Below are 26,006 nucleotides of genomic sequence, written 5' to 3'. Positions count from 1 at the left end.
ATGGATTCCTGAGGGGACCAGAGACCCTGAAGCCTCAGGGTTCCTGTTACTCCCCCCCACCACAACAGACTGGCGTCTGTTGTGACTAGAGTCCAAGACCAGGTCTGTAAGGATTGGCCTCTCTCCAAGTTGGATCGGGACGTCCACCAGACAAGAGATAGCCTTGTGGGCGTGGACAGACGAACAATCTGTTTGTCTAAATTCTTCTGAGACCCTGACCACTTTTGCAAGATCTCTGCCTGAAGTGGACAGGAGTGAAACTGCGCAAAAGGAACTGCCTCGAATACCGCGACCATTGTCCCCAGAAGCTTCATGCAAATGAGTACCGATACTCTTTTTCAATAGCATGGCCCTGGTCCTTTTCTGCAGAGCTAAGACTTTTTCTGCTGGAAGAAAAACTCTCAGAGACTGAGTATCGAAAAGCAGACCCAAGAAGCGCATCTGTTGAGTTGGCACTAGCGATAACTTTGGTAAATTCAACACCCAGCCGTGACTCTGAAGAAACTGCATAACAGTCTGAATCTGTTGGGATAAAAGATGCGCAGACGGTGCCTTCAACAAGAGGTCATCTAGATGAGGGATAATTGTTATACCCTTCTGACGCAATAGACTGGCCATGACTGCCATGATCTTGGTAAAGACTCTGGGAGCGGTAGCCAGGCTGAAGGGGAGAGCCCTGAACTGAAAATGCGCCTCTCCTACTGCGAACCGAAGGAGACTCTGGTGTCCCTCCCAAATCGGTACATGCAGGTAGGCATCCTTGATGTCTAACGATGCCAAAAACTCCCCTTTTTCTATCCCTGCTATCACAGAGCGTAGGGATTCCATGCGAAATTTCTGAATCTTCAGCTGCTTGTTTAGTGACCGAAGATTCAGGATGGGCCGGAAGGACGCATCTGGCTTTGGCACCAGGAAGAGGTTTGAATAAAAAACCTGACCCCTTTCTAGAGGAGGAACCTGAACTATTACCTGCGCAGTAAGAAGCTTTTGAATCGCTTCCTGAAGTGCAACACGTCTGAGGGGACAAGAGGGGAGAGGAGTGACGAAGAATCTGTGACGGAGGGAGTGGGCTAGATCTATGACATAACCCCGGGACACAATTCCTCAAACCCAGAGATCCGTTGTGGACATCCACCACTGATCCCTGAATTGAAGAAGTCGTGCCCCCACCTGTTGCTCCCCCCGAAGTACTATGTCACGCGGAGGGCTTGTCTGCTGGACGAGCAGAACCTCTCCTCGCTGCACCTCTACCGCCTCTGCTTCTATTAGCGGATGCCCTAGACGCTGAGAACTGTCCTCTACTAAAAGAACCTCCACCTCGGCAAAAATTCCGAAAGGAGCGAAACCTACTCTGACGGGGCCTGTTTGAGACCGTGGGTAGAGAAGTGCTCTTTCCCCCCCGTAGTCTCCTGAATAACCCTTTCGAGCTCCGCCCCGAATAGAGTTAATCCATCAAAGGGTAAATTCTCTAAAGCTCTTTGAGAATCTGCATCCACTGACCAAATCCGTAACCATAGGTTACGACGAGCTGATACAATAAGAGCAGAGGCCTTAGCATTCACTGATACTGCATCCATGGCAGCCTTCGCTACATATTCCGAAGTTTCTAGTACGTGCTAAGCTAGATTAACAAGATCTGTACGCGGAGTGTTATCTCTAAGACCTTTAATCAAAGCCTCCACCCATAATTGTACAGCTTTGTTAGCCCAGGCTACAGCCATATTTGGTCTAAACAGACTTCCTACAGTGGTATACGCTGAGCGAAGAGCTAGATCACACTTTTTATCAGTGTAGTCCTTAAGGGCTTTTCGTTCTTGGACAAGAATAGCCGAAGATGAAGCTAACCGGGCTACCGGAGTGTCCACCCTAGGCAAAGTCTCCCATTTTACTGTGTCTTCAGGAGGCAGAGGATAAAGGGACTTAAACTTTCCCGGCATCATAAACTGCTTATTTGGCTTCTGCCAAGCTTCAGAAATAATCTCCAACATTTCTGGAGAATGCGGGAATATTGCTAACTGTGCCTTAGGTCTTTTAAATAAAGAGATACCCTTTGGTGCTGAGGGCTCTGGATCAGCCAACCCTAAGGTATGCCTGATTCCTAAAATAAGACTATCCACACTCGTGGAGACTGAGTCAGAATCATAGAGAGCCACCCCTTCTGAGTCTAAATTTACCTCACTTTCCTCTGCTGAGGAGAGATCAGAGACTTGATCTATGTCCAGACCAGCATCAGTAATGGCTCTCTTACCCCTCTGGGAAATAGATACTAACCTATCTTCCCTGTGGGTAGACCCTGTCTGTGATGTGGAAGCATTCTCGTCAGTCTGGCTGCCTGCAAGTGTAGGTGGGGTAGTGTTGTCACGTACCTCTGTTACCCGCAGCATCATGGCCATCAGTTTCTCCACAGCCGAAGAAAAGGATTGCATCCAGGGTGGTTCTATCACTGCAGAAGACCCCTCCTGGGCTGAGCTGTCTTGCCTCTGAGCGTCCGCAGTACAAGCTGCGCAAAGGGCGTTTCGGTCTGTGTGTCCAACAGAAAGTTTTGTGTTACATTTAGAACAGGCAGACAACCAGTGAGAATAATAAGTACTGGAGACTCCTAAACTAGAAAGTCTCTCACACTATAGGCACTCCTCACCAATGCAAAAGCCTGCAAAGTACTGTCTGTGAAAATTTTTACCTCAAATAATTCACAAAAACAGATATAAACCTCCACACTGACTATTATAATACAAGCCTGTATCAAAAAGTCTGTCTGCAGAGGAAAGGCACAGCAGAGGCTAGAGAACCGTTGACACGCTGTCTCTTCAGTTTCCCCTCACCAACCGACAGAGCTGCGCGCAGGAAAACAGCCTGTGAGGAAGGGGGATATCGAGTATCAACTCCCCCCCCTTCCTTCTGTTTCTGCCCGCCCTGCTGGCCTCCGCTGTCTGGGTCCCATAAAGACCTGGCAAAATGACAACCCAGCAGCGCTGGGCGTGCTGAAATCCAAATACAATAAATATGCCCAGAAGCGCTTATTCTTTCAAGCGGTCCGACTCACCTGCCACGAGTGTGAGCGCCGCTGAATCCCCTTAATTGAAAGCTCGTTGTCTAGAGGCGAGCGGGGAAACTGCCGGCATGGAGGGCGGCGGGGGAGGAGAGGCTGTTACAGCATCGCTCCCTCTGACCGCTATGGAGACATAACTCTGGCCGCGGATATATCCGCTAACTGTCTGCACCAAACATTTATCTATTAGATTACACAGCCCCTCTCCTATCTATGGAAATGCCGGCAGTAGGTACAAGGTAACAGAGCACCAGGCTTCTGATACCTGCGCTGGGGTCCACAGAGAGCAGAGCTAGGTCTTACTGTTTTCCTGGGTCTTGAACTGAACCCTGCGCTGCACCTGTTTTAAGGAAGAAAATAAAAACATGAAAACCTATAATTAAACGGGTATAGGCAGGAGCCTGTACCCCAGTGACCTAATCCAAGTCACTTAAAAAAAAACTGAGGATCTCTTGGTAAAGGAGGGGCATAGCAGGGGAGGAGTCTAAAGACTTAGCAGTTAAAGTGACAAGACTCCTGAGCCCACTACTATACCCAATGTCTCGCAGTGTCCCCCAATGGCAGGAAAGAGAAATATGGAATCCGTTCTGGGTATTTAGCTGCTGCAGCACTTCCTTGCTGGACACTCATGGCTGCTTACTTAGGATTGGGTACAGGGTTGCAGGCACAATAAAGCAGGGAGGCAAGTTAGAGTGGTAGCTTGTATCTGTAGGTCATAGGATTTCAACAGATATGTGCCTTGCAGGAATAGAGCAGGATTGTTAAGAAGAGAAGTGTTTATCGCTCAATGGTAGAGCTGTTGCGCACCACTAAAAAGTAGCGATGAAACGCACAGAGATGGGTAGGTAGGTACATATGGAATACACAGCGAAAAGCAGTTTCTACTCCTGTCATAAATTCAAATAAGCAGTTGAAATATTGGTCAAATCCTCGTGGTTGATGTGATCAAACTGCACCAAGCCAACAAATCTGGACTAGTTTGGACCTGGCCAGTAGACAAGGACTATCTGCACATGTACAGTTCATTTCTCCCTGGTTATTCATGAGGACAGACCTCACTTGCAAAAAAATTAAAAGTTGTTACATATGTACTATGCACTTTGGAGTAAGAGAAGAATTAAAACATTAATTTTTGTTTAATTTGATTAAAATTATGTTGCAACTAGAAACAAAAAATCAAAATATTAAAGCAAAGATCTAAGTGGGAAAAGGTATAGGAAAAGGTTCTTAAATTATTCAGGAGACCAACGGCATTGTGTGATTCAGTGAACGCAGAGATCTGCTTTACGTTCATAATAATTTAATAAGTATATTCAATGTTCTCTGTCCCGGCGGTTATTATTATTATTATTATTATTATTATTATTATTTTTCTTTATATGGCGCCATACAAAATAATATACAGTAGACCATACAAGTGCAACAGTACAGAGCAAAATGAGTAAAACCAAGACTCCAAAAGCTCCAAACAAAGCAAGTAGAGTGATGAAGAGGAGGAAATGGTATTGAGACAAGGGCCCTTCTCGTAAGAGCTTACATACTAAAGGTTAGGGAAACGGACATCAGGCACGTGAGGAGCTAGTGGAGGGCATCAAGTGCAAGAGGGGTGCGAACAGGGATGTGTAAGGTGCGAAGAACAAGGATGGAAAAGGTTAGGTGGATGGCTGGTAGGCTTTGAGGAACAGATGCGTTTTGAGAGCCCGTTTGAAGGTGCTCAGATTAGGGGACAGACTGATGCAATGAGTGAGGTCAGTTCAGTGGAGTGGGGCAGCATGGGAGAAATCTTGAATTCTAATGTGGGATGAGGTGATCAGTATGGAGGAGAGATGATGGTCATTGGTCGCGCGCAGGGAACTAGCGAGAGTGTGAATGGAGAGGAGGTTGGAGATATAAGGGACAGTGAAATGGGAGAGGGTGAAGGTCAGGAGTTTAAAGAAGATTCTGTAGAGAAAAGTGAGCCAGTGTAAGGCAAGGCAGTGAAGGGAAGCAGAGGAGGAGTGACATGAAAGAAAGAAGTCTTGCGGCCGCATTGAGAATAGAGGAAAGTGGAACAAGATAGGAGTGGGGGAGGCTGGTGAGTAGGAGGTTATAGTAATCGAAACGGGAAATGATGAGTGCGTCGATAATGGTTTTGGCGGCATCCTGAGACAGGAAGAACCGGATGAGGGCAGTATTCCATAGTTGAAAGTGACAGGATTGGGCAAGAGATTGAAAGTGGGGCGCAAAAGAGATGGAGGAGTCGACGGTAATACCCAGGCAGCCGAGTTGGGGAACAGGAGAGAGATGGTGGTGATAATGGTAATGGAGAGGTCAAGATGTGGTAAAAATTTAATAATGAGTTCAGTTTTAGCAATGTTGATTTTGAGAAAATGTGAAGACATCCAGAAGGAGACGTTGGAAAGGCAGTCAGAAACACGGGAGCGGAAGGGTGGGGGAAGGTCAGGGGGAGAGATGTAGAGTTGAATGTCGTTGAGGTAGAGATGGTACTGGATACCAAACGAAGAGATGAGATCGCCCAGGGAGGTAGTGTACAGTGAGAAAAGAGGGACTCTAACTGGGAGGGTGGAGGGGGGTGAGGATGAGTCAGGGGTGGGAACACAAAAGAAGCGGTTGGCAATGTGTGAGGTGAACCATGTTAGGACCGTGCCAGAGAAGCAGAGAGAAAAAAGGGTCTGCAGAAGGAGAGGATGGTCCGCTGTGTCGAAGGCCTCAGAGAGATCCAAGAGAGTGAGCATGGAGAAGTGGCCCCTGGATTTGGTTGAGAGGAGTTTATTACTAACTTTGTGAGAAGGAATGGGCAGGTAGGTGGGGGGGAGGAAAGAATGAGAGAGTAGCCTTCCTCAACCAATGTAGTGCGGAAGGAGCACCAGTGTTGGTTGTTGGAGGATGGTGGAATGATGACGGTGGCTTGAAGGTGAAACGACGAAGATTTCAAGTCCGATCGCCTTCTTTTTTCTCCCTTAAAATTGAGGGAGTCAGTGGCAGAGGGGGAGGCTGGCATAGGAGAGAATTAAACGTAGCAAAGAGGAGGCGAGCATTGGATGACTGAGATGAAATGAGGGACTTAAAGAAGGACTGTTTGGCAAGGGAGAGGGTGGAACTGTTGGAGGAGAGGATACATTTAAAGTGAAGGAAATTGGCCAGGAAGCTAGATTTCCTTCAGAGGTGTTCTGCAGAATGAGTGCACTTCTGAAGTAAGCCGTTGAATTTGGAGTGCCAAGGCAGGGGCGACAGCGTCCAAGTCAATGGTGAGGAAGTGGTTGTAGAGAGAGGTTGCCTGGTCAGTTTGGGAAGAGGGGAGAGGGGTTTCGAGAGGGAAAGAGAGGGGTTCAAGAACATCAAGATTGCGCCTAGTGAGGGTGGTTTTAGGTGGGGGGGTGCAGAGAATGACGACGGGGTGAAGGAGAGTAGATGGTGGTCAGAGAAAGCACATAGGTTAGAGAAGATGAGGTCAAAGGAGTGATCAAGACAGTGGGTGGGGACAAGGTCCACTGAGTGAGGCCAAAGGACAAAAGAAAGGGCAAGAAATTTGATGGAGGCGCAGTCAGCTGGGTTATCGATAGGGATGTTAAAAGCACCTAGGGCTAGATTTACTAAGCTGCAGGTTTGAAAAAGTGGAGATGTTGCCTATAGCAACCAATCAGATTCTAGCTTTCATTTATTTAGTACTTTCTACAAAATGACAGCTAGAATCTGATTGGTTGCTATAGGCAACATCCCCACTTAGCAGCTTAGTAAATCTAGCCCCTAGTATGGTGGAGGGGAGTTTAGTGGAAAGGTAATGGGGAAGCCAGGCTGGATGGAAGGTACAGCAGGAATGACTCGAAGTGTACAGTTAGGGAATAGTAGAAGGACCACTCCTATAGCTAAACCCCAGATTCAAATTGATTTTAGGGATAGGACATTCCATATATTAATAGTGATATGCAGAGATAATCGCCTATATTGGGTATATATAATTGCAGTTAGAACGTGTTAATATTCCGTTGGATTTAAAATCATATTATTTCTTTTAATATGGTGAGACATATAGTTAACAGCACAAGGAAAATAGAATTTCCTTGGATCATGACCCAGTAATACTGGTCTGAATCTCAATTGTCAGCAATGGATATAAGGTTCCCTATTATTAAAAGTGAATTGTTGCTCTCATGTCCACACTAAATGGGTAACTATCTGGCGCACCCTGATCTTGGTTAAATATTTGACCTGCCATGATAATCCCAACTTGTCCTACAGTATCATTCACAGATTCTGCATGTGGTCTCTGGTTAGACAAACGCGCATTTCCCTACGGCTTGTTCACTGGACATTGAACACCACACGTGACAGAGGACCCTGACTCGCTCACACCTGGGAGGGACGCATCTTACATGGCTGAACTTGTTCGGTTGAAATCCCTGGCATAGTCCATTGTGGAGTAGGCTAAATTGACTGCGCATTTTAGAGGGGTCACTGTAGCTCCTTCTTTTGCCTCTTTCTTCAGGTTCTCTGGAGTAGATACTCTCCTGTTGGAGAATGTCTCTAAGGCAGCGGTGGGCTCCACATCTGTGGCCCAGGAGGGGTACCGTTGGTTGGGCAAAGGTCCTGGAAAAGTCAGTTTTGTGGCTGGCTAGATTGTTTTCCTTTGGAGAACTTACTTGAGGTTCCTAAAGCTCAGAGACCACAAAAACATCAGCTGTTTTCTTAGATTCTCTTAGATGAGAATTCTGATGCAGAATTCTCTGCACAGGAAGAGGGAGAGCTTCTAGGTTACTCAGGCCTAGAGCTTCTGGATTTGAGTGGAGAAACTTTTGGAGGCCAGTGCATAAACAAACTGGTAATGGCAGTGCGTCAAGAGTTTCTTTTCCTTCATCATCTCGCTTATCTGACCTTTTGGGTGAAGATTGGGCTAATATGGATAAAAAGTTATTTGGAAGACAATGGGTAATACTTATCTTTCCCCACCTCCAGATCTTGGCTAACACACAGTCCCTCCTGAAATTAACTTCTTCCACACTTTTGTTACGTGTCAGGGCTTCCAACTGTTCCTCACTTCCTGTCCCTTCGGCTTTACTCCCTCGTATGTCCGCAATAAGTTTACCCCCTGTCCACCAGGTGCATTTTAAGGACTAGTCCGGGTTACAGCCCATGTAATCCCTGTGGATTGATAGGCTGGTGGGAGATGTTATCTTGGCAGTTTGGCCGTGTCCTGTCACAGGTGATCTCCCGTTTTCAATATTATCAGAAGATAGTCATTCCCTCCTTATGAGCATCTGGTTGTTATGGTGACCATGAACAGGTGGCTCTTTTGTATGTAGTCAGAGCTCTCAGGATTTACCTGGAGTCGGGAGTTTGAAAGACTGACTCACATCCGGTTCTCTATGATGCGCACATGCAGGGTTGGTCGGCATCTAAACAAACTGTAAGCACATGGATCAAGTTCCACTGTTCAGCAGGCTTACTGTAGTTCTGGTCAGCTGGTTTCTGAAAGTGTTTCAGCTCACTCCACTAGATCAGTGAGTACTTCTTAGGCGCTGCATCACAAAGGCTTTGTCGGCAGCCACTTGGTCCTCTGTCCACACTTTTATCAGATTTAATACATTTTATGTTTTTGCGTCCAGAGGTGTTAGGTTTTATTTTTTTGCTTTGTTTTTTTTCTTCTGCTTTAAGATGCTGTTCTATAGCTCTCTATCTGTAATTAAATTGTACATTGCAAGTATGAGATTTGGCATTTCCTGTGCAGAACAATTCCTAGACTTCACTATGCAACACCGAGATGCACATTCTCATTAATTGCTGGACTTTACTGTGTTTTGTTATTGACTGACTGTGTGCTTCTTTTATCCAGTGTTAGGCTATGTACTCACTGGATAAAAATGAAAACATTTTGGCTTTACATACAGTCAGCTGCATTCATTCATGCATCTGGAGCTTCTGTTACTATAATGATCAATGCAACCTCCATATTAATTAGGTGCAGGAAGCACCTGATACAGTAAATCTACATTTCTGGTGTGCCCTGCAGATTAGCGAGTACAGTGGTCATATTTACAAAGGTGATTACCTTGCGGTGGATGCAGCTTGACTACACCCGTTTTTAAATGCTTTTGTTTTATTCAGTGTGTTCATAGACTTGGGTAGCAATCTGTTCATTAGCCCCAAATGCAGCAAACCGAATGAAAAGTTAAGCTGAAAGCTGATATAGCAGTGTTTTGTACAATGCATTACAAGTTTGTATGGAATTATATAGTAGGTCTTACTGTATATTTATGACACATTACAAAATTATGCCAACAATTGGAAAGTGTGGCGGAGATTAATTTTTCATTTCTATTGTGCAGGTGGTGGAGCGTCTCTTCTCTCTTCTCTCGGATTGTATGTGGGAAACTCCCATCGCTCAAGCTAAACATTGTCATCAAGTGAAGGAGAAAGAGCAGGAAACAAAGCTACAGGTAATCTACTTTGGCTATCTTAAAATTTTAGTCCACCTTTTGTAGTACATAAACATATAAGACAGCAGCAGCACAACTGAATCTGAATATAATGCCAGAACAATTTCACCACCACACAGGTGTAATTGTAATTCACATGTACCCGGAAGGCTCTTTTGTGTTATAGAGCTTAAACCACACTACTCAGGAAAAACTAAGTGCTTCTGAGAACAGGTGTGGGCTAAACTCCATGCATAAAGGCACCTCCCGGATACATTTTGAAGATGGTAAATTGGAAAGCCTCTTTTACCTGCATATAAAGGGTTAGTCAATATTATTTTCTAACTCAATAGAAGCAAGGTGAGCTGGAGGAAGAAGAGGAAGACTTACCTATTCAAGAAGTGTCCTTTGATCCAGAAAAAGCTCAGTGTTGCCTTGTGGAGAATGGACAAATTTTAACCCATGGGAGTGGAGGCAAAGGATATGGCCTAGCATCAACAGGGGTGACATCAGGTTGCTATCAGTGGAAGGTATGTAAGTTGCTTAAAGTTGCTGCAAGATTCTTTTATAGGTATTTTTTATTTATTTCATTGGCTTTGTAGTGTTACTTTTCGAGGAGTTTTTCTAGATTGGTGAAAGCAGATTTCTCTTTTTTTACTTTTCTTGGTTTGGTGACTTACATGTGATTTGTTTATACATATAAGTGCTCGTATAGAGCTTTTTGTGGTTTAAACTTAAGGAGAAGATGCGTCTCGCTGTATATCGCTAGCATATACAACAGGTTTTCACCAGGAGTAACAAGTGTGTATACTTTTGCCCCTTCATTGCGAAGAGATGTGGCTTGACTGTGTTGGTAGTAAATGCGACACTCGCATTACCCTATTTGTAATGAAGTGTCCAATGCACAATAAAAATTAGTGTCTTGACAGTATTTATTAATAAATGTGAAAGTTTTATATATACCATATAAAATATAATTAAATTAAATGCAAACATCCGTCATTTCCTCCTTTAAAAATCCTTTTCCACAGTCCAAATTGTAATGTCAAATAATGTGAGTAGACAATGGCATCTTCATATGATATGGCAGCAGCTGTACACTAATGAATTAAGTACTATCATCTAAAAGGGTCAATCGAAATAAGTCAATGAGAAGTGGCTAGTTAGTGCTGCTGATCGTCATCATCATTGCATTGCACTAGTCCTCCAGCACCCACAGAAGACACAGCTCCTGGCTAATGAATATGCAGCTGTGACCGGGTCTACTTCAGTCGCAATTATGTGAACACGCCCTTATTATACATGGCCTTTGCTTGATCGCCTCTTATGTTTCTCCTCTGCAATCGTAAGGAGTCATAAGTGTAAGATATAACCAAATCTGCATGCAGACACATGCGTATACATTTTTGTTGCCCATCTGCAGTATGTTACGCAGATAGAACCAAGTTTTATGTCCAACTCTACATGATGCCCGTAGTTTTAGAGACTTAAGATATTGGCACACTTGTACTTAATGTTCTCTGCTGCATTTCTTTCGATAGCGTTCATAGGGTGACATTCAATTTAACGTGATGTGCCTCCGGAACAGTCCGCAGAGTCCGTGGCGATGTCCAGCAAGAAACCTTACCGTAATAGGTGGCGATTTGCGCAGCCGTACATTGCCGCAATATACAGCGGCATATTGAGTTGAATTGAAAATCCCCTATAGACTGTTTCCTTAAGGAGTGGAACATTAGGTTCTGTGGCTGATCAACACTGAACACAGAAAATGCTACTCATAATCTGACGGTGCTGAGATCCTCAATAGTGGTATAAGAATTTTCTTCCTTGTAGGTCATCCAAAAGGAAATGGGTATAATAATAGTGAGATTATGTTACTGGCCTGGCAATATAATTTAATCACTTACTCTGATGGCACATTCTGATGAAGCATTGAGAGGACTTTGACTGCAATTGCAAACATCTCAAGAATGCAGATAAAATCGAAAAATATAACATACTAATTGGTTATATGAATTTGTGTGTTTTTGGGCAATTACGTCTTTCCATTTGTTATAAATTATATTTGCTAATGAATGATAGACATATCTATATAGATAGAGAGATATATATATATATATATATATATATATATATATATATACATATACACACAAGTTAACCCGTGCATGATACTCATGCATTCTAGTCAAATCAAGCTACTTAAGGGTGTTAAAAAGGTTCTTGTCATGCATTTAGGGCTAGGCCAGGCCTCCTCAGGGGAAGAGCGTTACTTCCCGACGTAAGCGCCCTTTTTTAACATGGTTTTGTCCACATGTCACCACCTCATCATTCTCCATCACCTCATCCTTCATCGCCACATCCTTAATCGCAATCGTCTTACTGTTCTAAAACCTCTCGATACACAACGTTTCTGCTAAACACCTTATCGCTGTGCTCAATCAGTCTTCCTTGAAGGGCAGTATTCATAACCTGCACTTTCACATCACTGCTTCTCCGTACTCGTGAAAATGCGACATACAATTGTCCATGACCAAACACAGGCTCTGGTAAATAAATACCCACACGATCAAGAGTTTGGGCCCTCAACTGGTAAATTTAGCCTTTACTACCCCTCCCACGGGGGGAAGGGGGGGATGATGGAAGTTAACTGACTTCACTATTATAATTTTTGGTCAAATAATGTCAGTATACCAAATTTCAGGTCAATTGGATGAGCCCTTTCTGAGAAAATAGTTTTTTCCACACACACACACTAACACACGCCGCTAGGCTTATATATAATATATATTCTAATGTATTTTGACCCTGCAGTTTTACATTGTGAAAGAAAATCGTGGAAATGAGGGAACCTGCGTTGGTGTTTCCCGGTGGCCGGTTCATGATTTCAACCATCGTACCACTTCAGACATGTGGCTGTACCGAGCATATAGTGGCAATCTTTATCACAATGGAGAGCAGACTCTGACCTTGCCCAGCTTTACCCAGGGAGACTTTGTCACCTGTGTTCTTGATATGGAAGCTCGGACTGTGTCTTTTGGCAAGAATGGAGAGGTGAGAAGCTGATGCTCTGTAATAGTATCTAAATATTTTAGAATGTTGTTTAATTGTCTAGTCCTGGTGCTAATTATGTTAAAGAAGAAATTATGTTTGTTGTTGGTCTCATAAGCGTGATTGAGAAAGTCTTTGTGCATATTTATGAAGGTGGCACCGGGGAAAAATGGAGATGTCACTGTAATGCTGACGGCGTGTTGTTGTTTTTTTTATACCAATGTTCTCCTCATACTATAAATATGTTGCAATGGTAAAATGTTAATTTCACTGTGATTAATAAGTGGCTCTGAGAGAAGATGATTGTGTGCTAGCATAAATATTAGAGAGAAGCTCCAGTACACCAGTGAATTGTGTTCAATGAACAGACACAGTGGCACAGATCCCATTAAAACCTATACTCGTTCATTATCCCATGGCCCCTTTCCATTCAACTTCAACTATTGAAGAAGCCTAAACCACCATTCCTTAACAATTGTTGATCATTATTTCTTTGTTGTGTGTTTTAGACTATGACAGTGTTGTGTGTATTCTAGTATGTCACTCAGTTTGATTCTCCATGACAGGAGCCCAAGTTGGCTTTTGAAGATGTGGATGCAGCAGAGTTATACCCATGTGTGATGTTTTACAGCAGCAATCCAGGAGAAAAGGTATCTAATGCATACACAGAAAATAAACATTAAATATAATTACATTGTGAATTTAATACTTTGTTAGTATATAGGAATTTGTTTTGTGTTTTTCACTTTTTAGGTAAAGATCTGTGACATGCAAATGAGAGGTACTCCTAGAGATTTGCTACCTGGTGATCCTATATGTAGTCCTGTAGCCACTGTCCTGGCTGAGTCAAGTGTGCAGCTTCTCCGAATACTTCATCATACTGAACGTTGGACACATTGCATTAACAAAAAAATGGTGGAGCGCTTACAGAAGATCAAAGGTTGCTTGAGGGAAGCCGGAGGCAAGCTGAAGAAAAGTCGTTCAGTCCAGAGTCGTGAAGAGCATGAAACTCGTGATGAGGAGGAGAAGGGGAAACATGGGAGACATGGACTGGCTGAACTTGGTGAATCACAATTGAAGACTCTCTGTGTGGAAGTGTGGCCTGTTCTTGCTGTCATTGGAGGCGTGGACACAGGACTTAGGGTTGGTGGCAGATGTATTCACAAGCAGACAGGCCGGCATGCCACTCTGTTGGGTGTGGTGAAGGAGGGCAGCACTTCTGCCAAAGTACAGTGGGATGAACCTGAGATCACGATCAGGTATGAGTATCTCAGTGCAGCTGTTTGTTACTATTTATTGTACATGTATGAAAATGTTTGCTTTGAGAGCACAGAAAGAATAGCATATCCGCTAGAAAGAGAAAATACATTTTCTTGAAACAGCCCTATGTCAGTGAAACAACTTTGGTGTTAGTTGCTCTATTGTTGGTACATCATGAACAACTTAAATTTTTCGCCTCCACCCAGGATGTAAATACACGTTGTACAGGAAGTTTTTTTCGATTTTGTATGTTCTGCCTGAGAGCGTCAGGGGCTGGTTGTATTCTCCAATATAATTATGTTGATTTTTACATTTTTTATTTTTGTGGAGATATGACATGCCATTATCTCCATTTGGGTTTTTCAGGTTTTTTTCTTACTGCTTAGTATATCTATCAGCTAAATTTTACAGTTTATTTGTTTGTCCCGGGTGTCATGTTATTGCCTGTCATTTCTTCAGAGATGTGATTGCTTTGCTAGGAGTAATATTGGATGTATTGACAGATATGAAATAAATGTTCAAGCACTTGTATCAGACACAGTGTTCTGTCTATCAGTCCTCATAGGCAGTGCTGATCCCTGTGTTCTTCATCTTTAATCATAGGAGATATAAAGGCCCGATAATTGATACCTGTCTAAAAAAATTATGTTGAAAGCATGCATTTGTGCCTGGGGTAAAGGAAGACAAATTTATGTGTACATCCGTGCTTCTGTTGCTGCTTGTAACCGGTTGGAGCCACATTGAGAAGCTATTTGAAAGTATGAACAATTCTTAGATTATCTAGGGTATTCATTAAATAGAGTGGTTGGTATTTAGTAAAAGAGTAAATCGGTCCTCCATGATAGTTGAACAATTTATCTCAATACATTTTTCATAACACATAATTAGATTTGTAACTTTGTCTATTACAAGCATTCTTAGCATGTATTTATTAGCCGTTTCCCTATCCTCTGGCCTGTGATTTTGCAGCTCCACATCCTCCTGGATTTTGCACTTGCTTCTATCCTATCTCTTCTTCTCTCATAGTTTACTAAGTCTGGAAAGGGGAGTACATTCAATGCCAAGCCTGGTGGAGGGACAGTAGCAAAGATTTTTCCCTGCTCCATGTCACCCAAAATTCTGTATCTTGAGGAGGATTACTACAAGCAAACACTAGAGATTAGGTACAGCAAGAAATTCGAGAATCCCGACAGTTCACTGTTTGTTTGATAGGAAAAGAAACAGACTTGTTCCTTTTCCCTCATCTGCTTATTTTGAGGACCTGCTTACCAAAGCATTGGCTAGGCCTGACCATAGATTTCAGGTCTTGCGCAGATTGCAGTTCCTTTATCCTCTCCCTAGTGAGGATATGGGGAAATGGAAGTCCCTAAGATGGATGCGCTCATAGCTCGCCTAACTAAAACCACCACCATTCCGAACATTTCTACCTCACGGGATAATACTAATTGGAATATTGTTAAAACAGTTTACACTGCAGCAGAAGCCTCCCTTAGAACCAGCTTGGCCTAAGCTTGGGTCAGTAAGGCATTTGGGAGGTGGTCGGAGCAATTGGTGGAAGGTCTGAATTCTGACAGACCAAAATCATAATAACTACTTAGAAATAAGGGACTGAATGGCTTCCGTTAGGGTAAAAACGTTCTGCTCTGTCTTAAAGCAGGCCGGTAGTGAAAAAAAAAAAAAGCACTTGGGTGAGGATTTCAGGAGCTCTATGATGTATACCTGACTTACAGTGCCAGGCGTCTGTGGTGGAATCAACCCACTGGTCCCAGAAGAGATGCAGACGGTCTCCTGCCACAAGAGTTATTCCTATCATAGAACAGCAGAAAGAATTGGGTGTTTACCCAAATCTCTTCCTGGTTCAGAAGCCAGACTGTTCCTTTCTACTTATTTAGAACCTGTTATCGTTAAACATTCAGTTGCAAGTAAACAAGTTCAATATAAAGTTTTTGAGCTCTCTGGTCATCAACAGCATGGAACAAGATGAGTTCATGGTGACAATGGACTTCAAGGACATGTACCTGCATGTTCTAATCTGGGCGGGACAGTAGTACCTTCTCAGATTTGCAGTCCAGTCCCATCACTATCAGTTTCTGTCATTCCATACCTCAGCGACTGCTGATCAAGGTGAGTTCTTTGGTCTTGCTTAGGACTCATGTTAGGGATACGGCCCTGACATTAAAAGCTTGCGATTGTATTATCAGTTACAAGAACTCTAATCTGAAGCCCACTCTGCAGATTATATTTTTGGGTCTTCTGTTCAACACCTATCAGCAGACAGTGTTCTTACCTAAGGACATAAATGTCTCTCCACAGGGAATAGTAAAGTCCCTGTTGGCTCTCAAACAGATGTCTGTTCACATGTGCATTAAGGTCCTAGCAAAGGTATTCACCTTTGATGTGGGGCAATTTCTGCAGTTCCGTTCAAAAATTATTTTGAAGTGGGAAAGGTCTCACCATCATTTGACCAGCTAACTTCAAACACTTTCCCCAAAAGTGCATCTATCTCCGCTGGTGCCTGAGAAGCGACAACCTCAGCAGGGGTCACCATTCGCTTTTTTGGACTGGTGGAGAGTGACAACGGTTGCCTGCCTTGGAGTATGGAAGACTGTCATATTTCAGCACTGAATCCATGGGCAGAGCAAACCTTTCTGGTCATTGCTGCAGTATTCCCAGGGTTAGCAAAAAGGGGAGCAGATCTTCTCAGCAGTCAGAACATTCATCCAGAAACATCGCTACCGGAGAGATCCGGTAGATCAGATGAAAATTCTGTTTTGGTGTCTTATCAGAAATGCCTGCAGTTCCTTTGTCCTGGAGCAGATGTGCTCCACCTTGTGGTTAGACTGAGATGTCATCATGTTGACATCTGGTAGTCCCCACCGGTCCTCAATGCAACAGATTGTTCTATACTATTGTTTTGTACTTTACTGCTTTGTTAGAGAAATACTGAAGTTCCACTGAACTTCAATTTTGCCTGAGCCAGCACTACAGCAGTAGCACAGCAGCCAATTCCAAATCACTATAATTTGGAAATCAATCCCTGCCAAAGCTGCTATATTGATATCTTCCAGTTGGCCAGGCCAATGGGCAGCCGTGTAAGCAGTTAAGGATTTTAGTGAGGGATTTTCTGACTTTCTGTTGAAGAAGAAAACTGGAATCCCTACGCATAGGTGAAAAACTCCGGCACGAAGTGTGTGCATAGCATCTGGTGATGGAAGGAATCTCCAATAGGAGTTAGTACCTCACTGAGGGACATGTTTGTTGATCTTCAATTTGTAGCATTTTATATACTCAATGAATAGTAAAGAAGAAATCCCACATTTTTTTATTTTAAATGGAAAGTTAAGTGCATTTTCAGCATGCATCTAATGGTCATTTACTTTGCTGTCCTACAAATCATTATCTCTTTAGCAAAATCTCTCTGGAGAACAGACTACTATTGCCTCCACTCACATGCACAGACTCAGAGGTAAATTTATCAAGCTGCGAGTTTCCAGCGGGTTTGAAAGTGGAGATGTTGATGATAGCAACCAATCAGGTTTTAGGTTTGAGTCTGGTTGCTATAGGCAACATCTACACTTTTCAAACCCGCCAGAAACTTTCAACTTGATAAATTTACCCCCTAGTCTTTCATCATGTGATATGATGGCAGATGAGGGAGAAGTATGGGGGTTTTACAGTGTACAGAGCAGACAGAGTGAAGAGGTGTGTTTCAAAGCCTTTCTGCTTACTACATTATGTGCCATCTGTCTATGGTTGGCATGGAAGTCAGATGACACTATGAAAACTATGCAGAAATGTAAATCATTAATAGCAAGGTTCCTTACAGTTTCTGGTAGATTTGAAAAGCTTGCATTCCAGAAGAACAGTCCTGGGTTAAAGCCTCTGATCTCCATGCTCTTAGTTTCCTCGGACAGTTCCAGAATAGTCGATGCGGGAGATGAGTGCATAAATTAAGGTTTTTGCTGTGTCTTGTGGGAGATGTGCGTATTCTGGAAATGTTTTTTTAAGATATATGTAACATGATTTAGATATAGAGTCGATGTGGGGAATAAATGATAGGTGTGAGTCAAGGATTACACCTAGGCAGTGAGCTTGCGGGGTGGGATTTATGGTCATGTTATCAACAGAAATAGAAATGTCAGGCAGGAAGCTTCTGTTTTTGGGTGTGAATATTATTTAAAGATTGAGTTTGAGTTGGCGAGAAGTCATCCAAGATGAAATGGCAGAAAGACCGTCAGTAACGCGAGACACAGATGGTGAAAGATCAGGAGAGGGTAGATTTGTGTATCATCCGCATAGAGATGATACTGAAATCCAAAGAAGCTGCTTAGTTTTCCAATTGAAGTGGTGTAGATAGAGGATAGCAGAGGACCTAGGACTGAGCCTTGTGGTACTCCAGCTGATAAAGGAAGCGGAGCAGAGGTGAATCCAGAGAAATTGACACTGAAAGAGAGATTAGATAGGTAGGATGAGAACCAGGATAGGACACTGCCTTCAAGACCTAGGGAGTGTAGCGTTTGTATGAGGAGAGAGTGGTCAACAGTGTCAAATGCAGCAGAGAGATGCAAGAGAATTAGAAGAGTATTGGTTATTATTTTTTGCTGTGATCAAATCATTGACAACCTTGGTCAGCGCAGTCTTTGTGGAGTGTTGAGAGTGAAAGCCTGACTGAAGAGGATCCAATAGGTTGTATGCTGTAAGAAAGTGTGTGAGGCGAGTGTAGGCAATTCTCTCAAGAAGCTTGGAATTGCATGGGATGTGAGAGATGGGGCAGTAATTTGAGAGTGTGTTTGGGTCAGAATTTAGCTTTTTTAAAATGGGAGTAATCACTGCATGCTTGAATAGTGATGGAATAGTGATAGTGATGGAAAAATACCAGTAGAAAGAGAGAGATTACAGATTTTAGTTAGAGTGGGAATGACCACAGGAGACAGGGACCTACTAATTTGTGAGGGAATGGGATCAAGAGGACTGGAGGTAGAGTAGGAAGATGAGAAGAGAGTAGAAACTTCCTCTTCGTTTGTGGGATCAAATGAAGAGAGAGTGTCAAAGGGTGCTACAAAGGAATTGAGCTGATTGCTTGTTGAGGTAGATGATACCATTTCAATTCTGATCTTATCTATTTTGTCCTTGAAATAGGAAGCAAGATCCTGGGCACTGATGGTAGTTGGAGGATTTGGGGTGGGAGGATTCAGAAGAGATGTAAATGTGTTAAAAAGGCGTTTGGGGTTTGAAGCCTGAGCATAGATGAGAGATTGGAATTATGTTTGTTTTGCAGTGTCCAGAGCATTTCTATAGGAGTGGTAGATATCATTATATGTGATGAAATCTTTAGCGGTACAAGATTTACGCCAGTGACGATCTGCTTTACGAGAGATTTTGTAGAGTTCGTGTTACTTTAGTGTGCCACCGTTGGAAACGAAGTCTACATGGAGTATGTAGTGTCGCTGGAGCCACTTGATCAAGGGCAGTTGCTAGGGTTTGGTGAAAATGGGGTATTGCCCTATCAGGGGAGGAGAATGTGGAAAACTGTTGAAGGTCAATAGAGTTGATAGTCCTTCAGTTGTGAGGAGGTTTGGAAGAGTTTGACACTGGGGAGGGTAAAGAACTGGGGGTGAGCAAGAAGCTAATAAGGTGTTGATCTGAGAGTGGGAAAGGAGTGTTAAGGAAATCAGAAACTGGGCATAGTCTAGAGAAAACAAGATCAATACACTGGCCATCCTGATGAGTAGCGGATTAAATCACTGGGAGAGGTCAAGTGAGGATGTTAGAGAGAGTAGTTTGGAAGCAGCATTGGAACGTGGATTAGAAATAGGGATGTTGAAATCAACCATGATGATGGTGGGGATGTCAGAGGATAAGAAGTGAGGGAGCCACGCAGAAAACTGTTCAAGAAATTGTTGGTGTGGTCCAGGGGGGCGATAGATGACAGCAACATGCATAGAGAATGGGTTAACAATCCTAACAGCATGTACTTCAAAAGATGTGAACGTGAGTGATGGGACATTTGGTAGAACTGTAAACGTTCACTGTGGGGAGAGAAGTAGTCCAACCTCACCTCCTGGTCTGGGGATGTGGGTGAAATGGAGAAAACCATGTGAAAGGGCTGCAGGTGAGGGAGTGTCTGATTGCGTGAGCCATGTTTCTGTTATTGCTAGAAGGTTTGGGTTGTTTGAGAGGAAGAGATCGTGTATGGAGGTAGGTTTGTTGCAAACAGAGCGTGCATTCCAAAGGGCACATTTAAAGGACTTTGGAAGAGAGGAGAGACAGGTGATGCGTTTGAGGTTTGCTGGATTTCTGTAGCGTTCAGATATATGTGTGTGGGAGAAGTGAGGGGGACCTGGATTAGGTGATAAATCACCAGCTAATAAAATCAGGGAGGAAGAAAGGTAGGAAAGATGATTGTAAGATGTGTGTCTTTTTAGTTTCTGGCGACCGGGTGAGTCTGTTAAAGTTATTGAATTTAAATAGGAAAAGTTCATGAATGTTGACTAGAGGTGAGTGAAGTAGTGAAGGGACAATGTGGACAGAAGTTTGTGCTGCAGGATGGGTGAGGGATGATATAGTCCTAAATATAATGCCATGAAAAGAAAGATAGAAAAATATTTTGCCAGCATTGGGATTTATGAGTAAAATAGCAAAAAATTAGGGAATTAGAGAAATTACCTAATTGCAATGTCCTGTGTAATCAGAGAAGTAGTGCAGAACTAGGCTGCAGCAAATGCAGTTTATTCATGGATGCCTGGATAGTATAGAGTAATGATGTGGGGAGTATTGTGGGGGAGTGGGTGGAAGTGTTGAATAAAGAGTAATAAAGAACAGGTGATTGAGTAGCTGAGTTCTTGCAGAGTCATGAGAGAGGAGAGTGGTTCAAAGTCAATATAATTTCTTCCTACTTGTGATGGCAGACAAAGCCTTGAGTAGAATTGAAAGTACAATGATGATAGGGTACTGAAATAGTTGTAGCATGGGTAGGGTGTGGTTGAGCAAGCAGTACAGCAGGTTGATTAAACAGGGGATTTTGCAGGGAAAATAAACTGACAGAGAAAACAAACTTTCATGAGCTGAGTAGAAAATAAGAGCAGTCTCCAAAACAGTGTTCTTTGGGTGTGAAGCTAGTAAACATCAGGAGTAGATTATAGATTTTCAGGTGAATATTGACTGTTGTCCTTGTGTAGCTGTGATAATAGGCAGAATGTTCTTCGCCTGTTTACTCCTGTATAACTCCGAATTATGCTATTGAAATTTTTGTTTACACTTCTAACTATACACTTAGAGCTATACACACTAACTATGCAGATATATATATATATAGATAGATAGATAGATAGATACATATAGATCTTTCCCCCTCCCTTTCCCCCTCCCTTTCCCTTCCCCCTCCCTTCATCTGGGTATGTGTCCATATCTAATTATGTAGCACTTATATGAACATGTCCTTTCTGTGCTCTGGTCAAGCTTTCCTTTCCCCATTGCGCTTCTATAGGTTTAATGGATGCATGTTTGGTGCACATGTTCAGTATGGAAATGCATATCTTGCATAAGAAATAGATGGAACCATAAAAACACTAGCATTGAATGTGCCCATGTGACACCACCCAACATGGAAGGGGAGAACAAACACTGCTTATTTTACAGCCCCTGTATTCTCTTCTCCAGTTCAAAGAGCTGTGATCTCCTGAGATTTGAAATGTCAAATCTGCCTTCTGTGCTTTTCGGGCTCTATGTATTTCTTGTCCCTACCAGGCACATGTGCCTATTGTTGCGCTCCTGATGGGGTGTAGTTTGTAGCATGACCCTTTTAATGTATATTGCTGGGTAAAATAAAAATGCTTTAAAAAAAATAAAATAAAGGAAAAAAGAAAAGAAAAAAGTATTAGTAGGAAAGAAATAAAAAAAAAAAAAAAAAAAGAGTATTAGTAGGGATATTTGTAAAAAAAAAAAAAAAAAATAGTCCTCGCCTCTGACATCTCTTAGCAGAATAAGAGAGGAGGTCGCTCTTTATAATACAAAGGTCTGGATTTGTAGAAACCTGCAGGATAAAAATGGGAACTGCAGGGGTAGTAAAAGAAAAGAGAGGAAATGTCAAAATATTTATGCAATAATATAATAGGAGAATGTAGATATGCTGGCATAGAAATTGGCCGTTAATGAAGAGCATAAATAAGTGTAAGAGGTTTTTCTGAAGCTGGTTAAGCTTTTTAAGTGAGCTGATTGGGATGAGAGTGCCTTATATGCTAAATTTTCATTATAAAAGTATAGTAAGAGAAGCGAATATACAATACAATTACCCATGAAATGGCAAATGTGAAGAAAAAGCTGCCGATGTTTATAAAAATACATTATGGGGCCAATTCAATTGTGCCGAGGATAACGTAGCGTTAACAGTGTTACCGTTAATACGGTAAAACTGCGCATAATTACCCTTAATACAGTAATTTCAATGGTGGATTTTTACTCGCGGCTCCCTGAACTGCGAGATGAAATCCTGGCTAAAATTACAGTATTAACGGTAATACTGTTATTGCCACGTTATTCTCGGCGCAATTGAATTGGCCCCTAGGTGTATTTTTGGCTTACTATTGTGTGTTTTGTAAGTTTGAATGGCATGAATCATTGGAATCACACATTTTGACAGATTAAGTCTAAAACATGTCTATCTTTTAAGTGTTAAATGCACCCATTATAAAATGTGTACTTAGCACATGTACCAGACCCAGTGTTCCCTCTGTATCAGTCGTCACTGCTGAGTTGTTCTATGTGCCCTTTTTCTTTGTCTCATTAATGTCTTTCTTAACATGCTGTGGTGTGTCCTGTGCTACTGCTATTTTTTCTTTCTTATTTTTTGGCTGCTTTTAACCTTCCAAAATGTGCACACATCAGCCCCCTGTATTTTCAGTGGCCTGGCAATTGTGACTTTATAAACATTATTTCCTGTACTCTCCTCTTGTCTGTCCCTCACTTGCCTTTTCCTGTGTCGTTCTGATTTTTTTCTCAACCAAAGCTTCCCAACTTTTTGGTCGCCTAGTGACACACCTCTCTACAACCTGGAGCCTTGTGATCCCCCTCCCTTCGATGTGGCTCGTTTTCGTGGGTTGACTGCATCTACACTGCTTGACCTTACCTACCTGACAGGCATCCATGAAGATCCAAGTAAAGCCAGTACCAAACGCCATGAAAAGAAACACCGTCATGAGTCAGAAGAGAAAGGGGACCTAGAGCACAAGATTGATTGCGACACTACAGAACGTGCAACGGAGGAGAAAATCACCAGCAGCATAGCTTCCAAATCAGAAAATGAATCTATTACACTTTTGGGAGATACCCCAGCTATTGATCAGCAGCATCAACTTATTGATGGGAAACGGAAAAGTCATGACCACATCCCACGAAGCCATGATGTTGCCCAGTCTGAAATTAGGGCTATTCAGTTATCCTACATAAATTTGGGAGCCATGAAATCTCTGGGAGCACTGTTGAGCTGCAGTAAATACGCAGAGCTTCTGCTTATTCCAAAAGTGCTGGCAGAAAATGGGCACAATTCAGATTGTGCCAGCTCTCCAGTGGTACATGAGGATGTTGAAATGAGGGCTGCCCTGCAATTTCTTATGCGTCACATGGTGAAGAGGGCCGTTATGCGCTCACCCATAAAGAGAGCCTTGGGACTGGCTGATCTGGAGAGAGCACAAGCCATGATTTACAAGCTGGTAGTTCATGGGCTGCTGGAAGAGCAGTTTGGTGGCAGAATAAGACAAGGTATGAATTTTATAAATTCTCATAGAGCTGGTGTTTTCCAATATTATTCCCCAAGCTATAGATGTTTTACCCGTGAATAAACAGACTTGTATTCTATATTTTGAAAATAAAACTTTATGTAAAAATAACAAAGTATTGTTTTTTCTTAATAGTCATATGTTGAACCTTTTCCAGAGATTTTTTCTGCTTCAAATAAACTCCCTGTTGTAATAACTATTGACCCCAGCAGTTCTCAGAAAATCCATGTCACTCCCCACGTTTGCTTAATATTTAACTAGTACTAATGTCTCACCATAATTCTCTGGGATGAATATATATATGATGTGTATCGTCTGCCATGTTAATGGATGTTTTAAGCCTAAACTTTCTCTTTAAATGCATTTGTAGGATTACATTAGATACTTAAATACAGTAGATGCATTTAGATAAACAATATTATTAATACTTCGTTATAACAACTGTATTGATATTTTAATGTTTTTGCATCCCAAATTATTAACTTGTCTTTGGTTTGTGCATAATCTCTATCTTCCAGATTTAGATCAACAAGCAGAGGAAAGTGACCAAATTCTGCAAGCTCAAACTCCAGTCACCACCAGCCCCTCAGCATCAAGTACCACCTCTTTCATGAGCAGTTCCCTAGAGGACACAACCACCGCTACCACTCCAGTCACCGACACTGAGACAGTACCAGCATCTGAATCCCCTGGTGTGATGCCGCTTAGCTTGCTGAGGTACTATTATAATTGTGTTTTTCCTTCTGACTCCTAGGTTTATTTGTGTCTGAGCTAATGGCTCTGATATTGTGTACAGCCTAAGCTGAAACTTATAGGCCTGTTTCTACCATGTTTTTTTTTTTTTTACTTAAACCAGTAATAACGAAAACTATTTTTTATTTTCGACCCTAATTATTTCAATCATGCATTTCTTGTGAGTGGGGTCCTACAAAATAGTTCACCTCATAGCAAAATGTTGATGATGCCCTCATAGGCTGCTCTCCAGCAGATCATATTAATAGTAGCTGTTATACTTTAACTCATTTATACAGTAACATCTTTCCATGTTGCCGCCATAACATATTTATTGAACTTTAAGGACAAGACAGTAATTAATTGTTTTGATGGTTCAGAATATAAATATCCTATTTGGCCTTGATCCCAGAGGTGAAACTATTTCTTCATGGTGCAGGCCATGTTCACCCTCCCTTCAGAAACCCGGTTCCTCCTTTAGATCTGAACCTGCTGTTGTGGTAATCACAGCACATAATTTCTCAAAGCTATGTGTTCTGTTCCATAGGTCACCATTTCTCATTTTATATAGGGTCAAGGCTGTTCTAGGAGCTATCCCTCCTTGTTACCCTGTGATATAAAAATGAGTTTGCACATTAATCACCAAATTCTGTTGAGCAAAATCCTTTGGCAGAATACTCCTGCAGGCTATTGAAGGAGAAAAAGGGTTTTCAGGCATATAGTACAACCCATATCTTTTGAATCATATAGCAGGACACAAAGCAGCCCTCCCAGGAATGCCATTTTGTTTGTTCCTGTGTATCCTGTCCTGAGAAATTGCAAAAATTAAGGGTGATAGGAACTGAAATGGGTTTTGGGGAGAATGAGTTTTTTTTTTTTTTAATGCCCCTGATAACTGTGATTCCATACCTTATTGACCTGCTGATAAAGGTGAGTTCTTCGATGTTGCTCAACTGTGCAACAGAGACAGCCAGGAATCTGGAGCCACACGCGTGTATGTTGAACTTCAAGAAATCCAACCTGGAGCTGACAGACAGAATGGTTTTCTTGTGGTTACTCTGACACCCTCCTTCAATAGGTGTTTCTGCCGGAGGACAAGACAGTCTCCCTTCAGGACATGGTGAAGTCCCTCTGGACCAAGCAGAGGATGTCGGTCCACTTTTGAATGAGCGTTCTATGCAAAATGTTTTCCTTCTTTAAGGCAGTCCAATTTTCTCAGTGTCACTCAAGGGAGTTCCAGAATGAACTCCTCTCCACGTGGAACAGGTCCCACTTGCAACTGACCAATCATTGCATTGCTTAGTTTCCCAGAGTGCACGAGGTCTGTTATGGAGGCTGAAAAAAAGCAAATTCACCATCTGGAATTAGATCCTTTTCACCACAGATTCTAGCTCTGGGTTTGGGGGCAGTCATCTTCAGCATTCCCAGGGTCTATAGACGCCGAAAGAGTCCAAGCTCTAGATGAACGTATTGGAGCTGAGACTAGTACTGAAGGCACTGGGCATTGGCATATCTGAACCATAAGGGAAGGCACCAGGAATCTCCCATGCTATGAGGATGATGGCTAGCATCAAGCAGTAGGCCAAAAGAAAGCTTCAGGCCATCATAGCCATGTTTATTTCCGAAGAAACAATACTAGGAGACAGACTATATCAGCCACCAGGACCTTCATCCAGGGGAGTGGTCAATCCACTCGGTCTTGCAACAGCTAGTCGATCGGTGGGGGCG

General features: G+C 42.5%; 1 protein-coding gene across 9 annotated transcripts in view; it reads left to right on the top strand.

Annotated features, from left to right (window-relative positions):
- HERC1 (HECT and RLD domain containing E3 ubiquitin protein ligase family member 1) overlaps positions 1 to 26,006 on the top strand; it is a 237,658-nt gene that overhangs the window by 103,829 nt on the left and 107,823 nt on the right. For 8 of the 9 annotated variants that reach the window (XM_075208383.1, XM_075208382.1, XM_075208388.1 and 5 more), the window contains 7 exons: positions 9,373 to 9,483; positions 9,816 to 9,992; positions 12,277 to 12,516; positions 13,080 to 13,163; positions 13,267 to 13,772; positions 22,778 to 23,529; positions 24,065 to 24,263. In XM_075208383.1, the coding sequence (XP_075064484.1) occupies positions 9,373 to 9,483; positions 9,816 to 9,992; positions 12,277 to 12,516; positions 13,080 to 13,163; positions 13,267 to 13,772; positions 22,778 to 23,529; positions 24,065 to 24,263 (2,069 nt within the window). The remainder of the gene's footprint in view (positions 1 to 9,372; positions 9,484 to 9,815; positions 9,993 to 12,276; positions 12,517 to 13,079; positions 13,164 to 13,266; positions 13,773 to 22,777; positions 23,530 to 24,064; positions 24,264 to 26,006) is intronic. The other variant, XM_075208387.1, reaches the window with a different exon arrangement.

The sequence above is a fragment of the Mixophyes fleayi genome, chromosome 4 (assembly GCF_038048845.1).
Source record: "Mixophyes fleayi isolate aMixFle1 chromosome 4, aMixFle1.hap1, whole genome shotgun sequence".
NCBI classification, from domain to species: Eukaryota; Metazoa; Chordata; class Amphibia; order Anura; family Limnodynastidae; genus Mixophyes; species Mixophyes fleayi.
Note: the sequence above shows the minus strand (reverse complement) of the source record. Positions and strands in the feature narration are given on the sequence as shown.